The sequence below is a fragment of the Nematolebias whitei genome, chromosome 15 (assembly GCF_014905685.2).
Source record: "Nematolebias whitei isolate Nwh7 chromosome 15, NemWhi1, whole genome shotgun sequence".
Taxonomy (NCBI): domain Eukaryota; kingdom Metazoa; phylum Chordata; class Actinopteri; order Cyprinodontiformes; family Rivulidae; genus Nematolebias; species Nematolebias whitei.
This window is the reverse complement of record NC_056512.1, coordinates 30,266,353-30,275,791: the sequence shown is the minus strand read 5'-3', so window position 1 is coordinate 30,275,791 and position 9,439 is coordinate 30,266,353. Positions and strand designations below refer to the sequence as shown.

At 44.0% G+C, this 9,439-nt stretch overlaps 1 protein-coding gene across 1 annotated transcript in view; it reads left to right on the top strand.

Moving 5' to 3' along the window:
• tex2 (testis expressed 2) overlaps positions 1–8,827 on the top strand; it is a 35,455-nt gene extending 26,628 nt beyond the window's left edge. The window contains exons 5-13 of the mRNA XM_037688973.1: positions 506–872; positions 1,436–1,725; positions 4,437–4,580; positions 4,710–4,809; positions 6,200–6,320; positions 6,727–6,849; positions 7,129–7,338; positions 7,942–8,062; positions 8,594–8,827. Of these exons, the coding sequence (XP_037544901.1) occupies positions 506–872; positions 1,436–1,725; positions 4,437–4,580; positions 4,710–4,809; positions 6,200–6,320; positions 6,727–6,849; positions 7,129–7,338; positions 7,942–8,062; positions 8,594–8,767 (1,650 nt within the window). The 3' untranslated portion in view covers positions 8,768–8,827. The remainder of the gene's footprint in view (positions 1–505; positions 873–1,435; positions 1,726–4,436; positions 4,581–4,709; positions 4,810–6,199; positions 6,321–6,726; positions 6,850–7,128; positions 7,339–7,941; positions 8,063–8,593) is intronic.
• Positions 8,828–9,439: the final 612 nt, after the last annotated feature.

The following is a 9,439-nucleotide window of genomic DNA, read 5'->3' as shown; positions in this document are numbered from 1 at the left end:
TAGTTAGTTAGTTAGTTAGTTAGTTAGTTATCCAAAATAGATATTATTGGTTAAAGCAGATTTTTTATTTTTTTTGTAAAGTCTTAACTCATCTATGGAACATAGTGATGGTAGTATCATGATTTGGGCCTGCACTGCTGTATATGGATTAGAATGACTTGCTGTCATTGAGTGGACGATTATTTCTGAAATGCACCTCATATTTTAAAGGGCAATGTCACGAGGTTAACTTTAAAACGTCATAAAGCAGGACTGAAAAATGTTAGAATAAATTTAATGTTATATGACAGGTGGGTCAAAGTGCTGATCAGACATAATAAAATGTGATAAGACATTAAACTCTAAGATCATGTGAGGAAACCCACCAGCATCCAACTGTTGAAGCTGTTCTGTAAGAGTAAAATGAAAATATTTACAAACCTATTCATGTTTTCTTCGCTTCTGTTCCTGTCAGCACCATCAAGCTCTTCTGTTTCTGATCTTTTAAACTTTATTTTCTCCACAGATCTACCTGATGCCCCAGAGCTTGGCCAGGAAGAGGGTGTGGAACAAGAAGTATCCCATCTGCATTGAACTGGCCAAGCAGGACGACTTCATGTCCAAGGCTCAGGGAGAAAAGTCTGAAGCTGGGGAGGACAAGTCAACAGGGCTGGGTGAGAAGGTGGAGCGAACAGACAGGACTGAGCGACCTGAGAGCTCGGCGTCGGTGGAAGAACCCAAACGATCAACCTGTGGAAGAGCGGATCTGACAATCTATTTGTTTGGGAGGACTGGTCGGGAGAAGGAGGAATGGTTTCACAGATTTCTTCAGGCGTCCCAAATGAAGTCGGAGGGCAGAGGTAGCGGCCTGTCTGCCACCATCTGCAAGAGTGGTGAGTTCTACACCGTCACAGCTCGAGGTGGGAACTGTGGAATATGTGCGGCTTCTGCTCACTTTTTTATTTGCAGAGTCAGTATATATTCTTTGGAGTAGTGTACAACCATCAGATCTGTGTCTAAGCCTCTGCTTATACTGCCAATCCCTTCAGCTGAGTGAACGGTAGAGTGTGAAGGGGTCAGCAGGATTACATGCACGGAGAGGCAGCATGTTATAGCTTTGGTCTCAGCTGGGGGATATAAGCCTGGGAGGATAAGTTTCTATACTAAAAGAAACACTGGCATTGTGTGGGTCCGCTGATAACCGGCAGTACAAGGTGGACGGGATCACTGTGAAGATGATTTAAATATTAAGCTGCTTAGCAAGCACACACAGCAATTATGCTAACTACATTTAGCACACTGTGAGAATTCAAAGCAGATACTTCAACCCCAGTTCCAAAGAAATCGAGACGTATAAAATGTAAAAAACAAAACGGCAATGGTTTGTAAAATTGTAAGCATGCATCTTGTATTAAACTGTGGATTTTCTTCACATCCTGCTTTTCCCACCTTCCAGCCTTCTTGCCCTCTAACAGCCGCAGCGGCAGCGTCCCGTCTGCTGGAGGCCTGGAGGCTGACAGCAGGAGCAGCAGCAGGGGGAGCCAGGAGGAGCTGTCTCAGCTCCGACACAGAGAGGCCTCCGCTTCTCTCTCCTGCGGTTCTGCTGGAGGGACGAAGCAGAAGATGCTGTTGGACTATAACATCTACATGGCCAAATACGTTAGCCCTCAGGCAGCACCGAGAAGCCCGAGTGGCGCTGACAGCCCTGAGCACAGCCCCGAGAGCAGCCCCAAAACTACCAAAAAGGTATGAAGTCTTCATCCATTCATTTTCTTCATCCCAGGTCACAGGGGAGCTGGTGACCATTCCAGCGGTCACTGTGTGAGAGGTGGGGTACATCCTGGGCAGGTCGTAATCCATCACTGGGCCACGTAGAGACACATGACACAGACGACCACTCTCACTCCAAGGCTTCACATCGATCAGATCTGTGTCAGTCATGTTGTTCTGGGAGGAATGACGACAGTTTCTGAGCATGTCCGGGTTTACGTTCGGTGCTGGTTCTGTTAAAGAGCAGCTAAATGTGGCAAACGAGCTTAAACATTGTTGCCATCTCCCATGTGCTGTGATTAAATCCCAACATGCATTAGATGGGACTTGTCTTCAGACTTGGTTTGTTCAAAAACATGCACCACAAACCAAGAGAGGACATTTTGTATCTCCTATATATATATTGTAACATAACAAGGTGGAGCTACTAGATTATTGCAGTTTACCTGCCTGTGTCGTGTTAGACTTCTTCTTTTGAGTTCTAATGACTTTGATGTGTTCACAACTTTTTGCAGAGTCATTACACCGACCTGTCTCCTAACATGACTTCATGCATTTGGACTGGGCTCGTTTTAAAAAATATTCACTTATTTGACTGAAATATTCTGTCACCATGGTAACAAAAACTACACATATGAGGTACCTGCAGTTTGCTTGTACATTTGCAACGAAGACCTTCACACTGATGTTGATGGACGGCAGCAGGGTTACCAAGGCGATTATCAGTGTTGCCTCACAAAGAGAAGGCACTTCCTGTGTCTGTGCAGTTTCTCTTTGCGTGCGCCGAAGATGCAATTTAGTTAAGTGTGTTGGTGCGCATGCCTGCTTCTCTTTGTTAACCCTGAAACGGACAGGTGGCAGAACACGGTAACCCCACTCGCATAAATCTGCATATAAAAAGGCAACAGATTTGTTAGTGTTACATACGTCCTCAGATGATGTTAGAATGTTAAAGAGAAAACAGGAAGTCAGTCAGACTTCTGAAGCCATTTATCATATTAGGAGAGGGTTTTGTTTATCTGCTGCATGCACACAAGGACAGTTGCACACAAACATCCAAAAACGCTTAGATTGAACCAGATAAGCCTTATCGGCACACATAAATAAAAACGGATACACAAAAGGCCATATTCCCGTGCCCTTTAAGGGGAGGAGTCTGGAGTTGAAGAAAGCCGAGTTTCTCCGTTGAGTTTGTCACTTCCTTTGCAGTTCTTGGTCGCGGAGAGTCAAAGTCACAGCACTGCAAATCTGTAACTTTTACCTGCCTTAAAACTGTAGCAACTAAATGATAAAACTATTCTTTTCTGCCGTTATTCGTGTCTGCACGAGTCTTCCTGGGATAAAAGCCGGCTTTGAACGCCGTGGTCAATGGCGACATTAGACCCAAGTGTTTTGATATAATCAACACGTACTATAAATGAAGGCCTAGCAGTCATTGAAAGAACGCACATCGCCGTCCACCTTTCACGCCAGAGTTCTAAACAAAGATCTCATGTTGATAAAATCAGGTCTCTCTTGTAAATGAGTCCCCGAGGCTCAATGGGGTTAACCTGTATAAATAAAGGTTGAATGTTTAGAAAGGCCAGAGCTGTTTCGGTCAAACCTCGAAAGTAACAATATGTGCAGTCCCACACAATATTGTTAGTGTGTAATTTAACACTCAGTTTATGTGTTGGGGATGACTCTCAGCTACCACCACGCAGAGGTTCAGCTCAATATTTTTACAATTGACAGAGTTATAGTCATTTTTGTGTTTGCTAAGGTGCTGTGGTGGCCATCTTGAATCGGATTTACCTTTTGGTAAAAGGACATTTTTGGTGGTACTAATGATTAAAAAAAAAAAAAAAACTAAATCTAAAATATTTAAAACTCTTTTAGTTATGATGCATAACATTTTAAAATATTTTTTTGTTACTCTATGGACACATTGTGCCAAACTTTACTTTTCGCACCTTCATCATTATCACAATTAAAACTATTTAACATCTCCAAATGTTCCAGTCTCTCATCTTTGCCTTTTACATGACATCTTAAGATGCCCAAGACTGGAGGAGCACCCTCAAAAAGAACTAGAGTACAAAATAAAACCTTAAAAGCGGGCATTATCATCATCATCATCAGATCACGTCACACCAGAAAGACAGCCATGTCTTTGCTCAGTTGTTGACCTGACCTACGTCTGCTGATGTTAAATGTGCGGGAAATTAAAGATGGTCCATGTTCTGGATTTGGTAACCACATTCACAGTCTGCATTTCTGGCAAGCCCCAATTTTACCAAGTTGTTTTTGGTCTGTCTGACACCAGTTCTTGTACAAACTCATGTGGAAAAATCATTAAAACAAACCAGCTGGGATAGAGGGGGGAGCAGAGGAGCAGCAAAGGTTGGCAGGCTAAAGCAGTTTAAATGGGACCTCTGTGATAAATTGACTTTTGACTGCATGCAGAGGAAGCGACAGATCAATCAGCTGATGTGGGCGAACGTTGAGCTCAAATGTGTTGGTAGAGCTCGACTGTATGAAGTGTCAGAGCTAAACCCAAAATGCAGTCACATCAGACCCTATTTGAACACCACAGGTCAAGAGGTGCCCCCTCCAAAAACACAAACAAAACCATTAAAGCCTGTTACAGAAGGTTATACTAACTGGTCTAAACCCATTAGGTTTACTGATGTGTGCATGTCCTCCAGTTGTGCAGGGGTTCAGAGGAGACTGCAGAGCCCGAGGCCTGGGTCAATGCTTTTCTGGGAAGGATATTCTGGGACTTTCTACGAGAGAAGTACTGGGCCAGCGTCGTCTCCAAAAAGATCCAAATGAAGCTCAGTAAGATCAGGGTGAGAAGCGACACCAGTTTGCTCCAATAAACCCCCCAGTATAAACCAACAAATCAGAAAGGCTTTTTTTTTTTTTTTAGTAGAACAGCTCTTATTTAATGACTCTGTTGGTTCTGACGTCTGTTCCAGCTGCCGTACGTGATGAATGAGCTCACCCTGACCGAGCTAGATATGGGATTTTCCATTCCTAAGATCCTCCGTGCCTCCAAACCGTGGGTGGACCACCGAGGTAGGAGGAGAAATGACATTAAAAATGTCATGTTTTTCACAGATTTCAGTGTTTTGCTATAATTCCCATCCAACCATGTGCTCATTGTTCTGGTATTTGCTGTCCACCTGAGTGGATTGGGATTCTGTCCTCCTGTCTCCTCTGCAGTCTTGCCTTGTCAGCATGGCTTGCAGCATTAAGCCACAGTAATTACACTTCACATCTCTGTTCCCCTCATTAACGAGACACTGACTCACGCTTGAGCCTCAGCTAGGAAACTCACGGAGACAATTCAAAGATCTAAGACATGTTAAGTTCTTTATAGTGGGCTGTTTGGAGGGGAAGTAGCTTAAGGGGAAGAAATGAGATGTAACTATTAGTGGACATTTTTTATGATTGGCTTAAATTTCTATAAACATCGGTGCTAAAGATCAGTTTTAATTTAAAGATCTCTTCAGATTTTGCTTGACAAGCAGCTGCAGTGCTAATATTACAAAAAGAAAGTTGTCTGATACATGGCCGCCATCTGCTGCTCGTGAATGTTCTGTCTTGCACAGCTACAGATGTGGACCAACGACACATACTGTGAATCGTCAGGTGATTCCAGCGCAGAAGTAGCTGTGGAGGAACGACGCCTCGGGGCATCGTGTGAAACGTAAACAACAACAAAGTGCTGCAACTTGAAATTAGTTTAAGCTTCAAGTTAAACACGGTGCCAAAAAATCTTAATAGCAACTGAAAGTGACGTTCGTATCACTCGCTGTCTTGCATGCCCAAGTTTTAAACAAAGACCTCGTAGTCTGAGTAGGGGATCAGTCTCGGCTACTACCACATCAAGTCTTAGCTTCAAATGTCTGAGTTAGAGCCATTTTTGTGTTGAAGTTGATTAGCTGATGTAAGAAATGAGTTGCACAAAATCTGTAACATTGTTTTGTTGTATTTTGGCTTCAAGGAGCATGAAGTGGTTTCAGTTTGATGCATCTGGACTTTTTGATGACTGAGCTGTAGCATGTGCTTCCAGTACGTGTGGCGTGTAAACTGGAAGTTGTCCATCAGCTGATGAGCAGAGCTGACCTTTCCTGTGTTTGCGAGAGGAAAGGTCGTCTTCCTGCCTCCAACCAATTAATTACCAGGCGGAGGATTTAAAAAAAGAGTTGTGTTCAGAATTTATCATGGTCGTGTGGATTTATGTGCTAATAATAATTCAGCCGTACCTTCTCTCACTCTTTTGGGCAACAGTGGCTCAGCGGTCAGTGCCGCTGACTCATAATCCTGAGGCTGAACGTTTGAGCCCAGGCTGCATCAATAAGGGAACCTAGCCAAATATATTGTAGCAGTATTTTTGTAGTGTCCCCTGCTGAAGGGAACAGCCAGAAGACAAACAACTTTCCATCTCTTTCTGTCCCTTCAGGTCTGTGGTTTGATCTGGAGGTGTCCTACACAGGCTCCTTCCTCATGACCCTGGAGACCAAGCTGAACCTGGCCCGTCTGGGGAAGGAAGGCGAGGGACTTGGGGAACACGGAAAAGAATGGTGAGAAATAATTTCACCTCCTCGACGTATTCAAACGACTTCTGAAGCAAAGTTTAAAGGAATATCTGATAAATAGTTGGCACTTGGCAGAAATGTCGGTTTTCACAATCCTGCACTTTTTTTATGTTGGCTTTTTCTGCCCCTCTCCATCCTGCTAATCCTTTTCCAATCATGGATTGGTCCGATGAATGGTGAGTGATTGAATGCTGCCTGGCACTGAAACGATACATTTTGTTTTGAATCACTGGATATCACTTTGAGTAAATCAGTGTGTTAGTGCCTGTGATTTATTTCAGCAGCAGTAGGTGTAACAGGAATTAGTGCTGCTGGTTGTGTAATGTTTCGTGCAAAGCTTTCCAGGCCTGGATTGTCCACAGTGAGGTGTTTCTGTGTATGTGGGGGACAGGTCAAGGCCGAGGACGTACTGTCTGGCGGATAGTGACGAGGAGTCGTCCAGTGCTGGCTCGTCAGACGAGGAGGATCCCCCTGACCTGATCAGTGACAAACCCAGCCTGCCTGCGTCCGAGGGGTGAGCGCACGTCTCGTTGCATCACGTCCGGTACCTGGACTGAAAACGGTCAGCAGGAAATTAACTCTGATGTGCTGAAGCAGAACTTTCTGCTCGAGGTCCATCATACCCACTCAGCCCCACACGTTTCAAGGCTTGCTGCTGACTTAATGCATCACCCACTCCACCTCCCTCCCCCTCCATCGCCAGTGCTGAGTAGCAAGAGATGCTGTTATGAATAAATGATGAACCTGACTCATTGCTTGTCGTCTCCCCCCCCCCCCCCTCCCGTTCCCTTAGCTATGTAGGAGGTCACAGACCCAGCAAGATCATGCGCTTCGTGGACAAGATTGCCAAGTCCAAGTACTTTCAGAAGGCCACGGAAACGGAGTTCATTAAGAAGAAGATGGAGGAGGTGTCCAACACACCCCTGCTGCTCACCGTGGAGGTGCAAGAGTGCCGAGGGACGCTGGCTGTCAACATCCCACCTCCCCCCACGGACAGGATATGGTACGTTCAAGACTGCCAACCAAAAAGATTTAGATGAGCTGTAAATGTGGAGGAAGAATGTCTGGAGAGCTGAACACTGCGCCCCCTGCTGGTCCTAAACTGCAAACCCTAATTTATGGGAACTAATCTTAGTGAACAGTAAAGTAAAACTTAAAACATCTGTAGAACAAAGAGTGATGGGCTGCTGGAATAAAAACACATCAGCTTTGTTTAGAGTTGTCGTGCATGAACGTCACTGATTGCTGTTACACTGGTACAGAAAGATGTAGCTTTTGTAGAAATACCATCCATCCATCCATTTTCTTTACCCGTTTATTCCATTTTGGGTCACGGGGGTCGCTGGTGCCCATGTCCAGCAATCACTGTGCGAGGGGCGGGGTACACCCTGGACGGGTCGCAAGTCCATCACAGGGCTTGTAGAAATACCTCATGCCATTTTCTCTGCGCACTTTTAAAAATGTGACAGAACTTTTAAAAAAAAATCACGAGGAAAAACCTTGCCATGTGAAGACGCTGCTAGTCCCATAAGAACACGAAACATTAAGAGGCTCCACTCATCGTCTGCAGTTATAATTATTCTGCAAGTGTTGTCTTCGTCTTCAGGTATGGTTTCCGGAGTCCTCCTCACCTGGAGCTGAAAGCGCGGCCTAAACTGGGTGAAAGGGAGGTCACTCTGGTTCATGTGACTGAGTGGATCGAGAAGAAGTTGGATCAGGAGTTCCAGGTGCTCTTTTATTTGTTTGTTTTTTTAAATTGCATGACTAAATGGTAAAAGGACTGTACTTGTATAGCACCTTCCTATCTTATCAAGACACTCAAAGCTCTCTACACTAAAATCTGTGCCCTCTTTTAACCATTCACACAGCACTCTACCAGATCTATACAAAGAATAATCAGTGATTTATCACATTCATACACTGATGGGACACACATTGGAGGCAATGAGGGGTTCAGTTTTGCCCAGGGACACTTCGGCCCGTGACTGCTGGTGGAATCAAACCTCCAACTCTCTCATTGGAGGACGACTGCTCTAACCACGCAAGATGCTAAAAGTTTACTCGATGTGAACAGAGATCTTAAAATAGAGGGCTTTAGGATAAATAAAGCACACGTCTGGTTCACATCAAAGGCTTGACCAGCTTTCGTTTCCTTATTCAGTTCCGTCTTAAATATACGATTTAAAATTATCGTCCTGATTTTAAGTATCTGAACATTTGTCTTCTTACCTAAACAAAACTTGTTTCTTTTCCTGCAGAAAATATTTGTGATGCCAAACATGGATGACATATGGCTACCCATAATGCACTCTGCCATGGATATGCGCTCGAACGCCAACTTGGTGACTGTGACAGACGATGCCTTGAAGGATCCAGAGCTGCAGGAGTCTGACGTCTCCGACGTGAAGTCTGCAGTTCAGCACGTGCAATGACTGACATTTCATCTTGGAAGCAAAGGTGCAGCTACAGACTCGGAGGACTTTTAAACTTTTTTTTTTAAATCTACATTTCAATCCCGTTGTTGCTCTTTCAGAAAACACAATTTAAGGGGACGATAAGACTATTCACCACAAATGTGTCACGACGGATCAACAAACAGCCATTCGAGTGAACTAGAGGAACCATAAAACCTGTGATGTACAGCTGTACCAAACATGATACTTGTACAGTGTCATTTTATGTGCGTGTGACGTCATCAGTCGAGTGGATTATTGTCGCTAAAACGAGCTTTACCCAGAACGCTGTGGCCGTCATGAACTGTAAAACTAAACGACGCTAGAATCTGGTGAGGATTCAGCTGGACGCCACAGCATGTATTAAAGGGATAATCTGTGTATTTTAAGTGGTATTTTTTGAAGTTTTCATCAGAAAATCTTATTTTACCTACAACAGAAACTTGTAAGTTTTAAAATATCAGAGGACGAGCTAAAGCAAGCAAATTAGTTTTACTATAATCTTAAAAACGTCATAGCGGTTCATGGAACACTGTTGTAAAAAACAAACAAACCTGCCAGTCGCTTAGATTAGACGGTTATTTATGGCAAATACTTGGTCTGCAGTTTATTTTACGGTCTGTGAGAATCTTCTGTTGCCAAATGAAACAT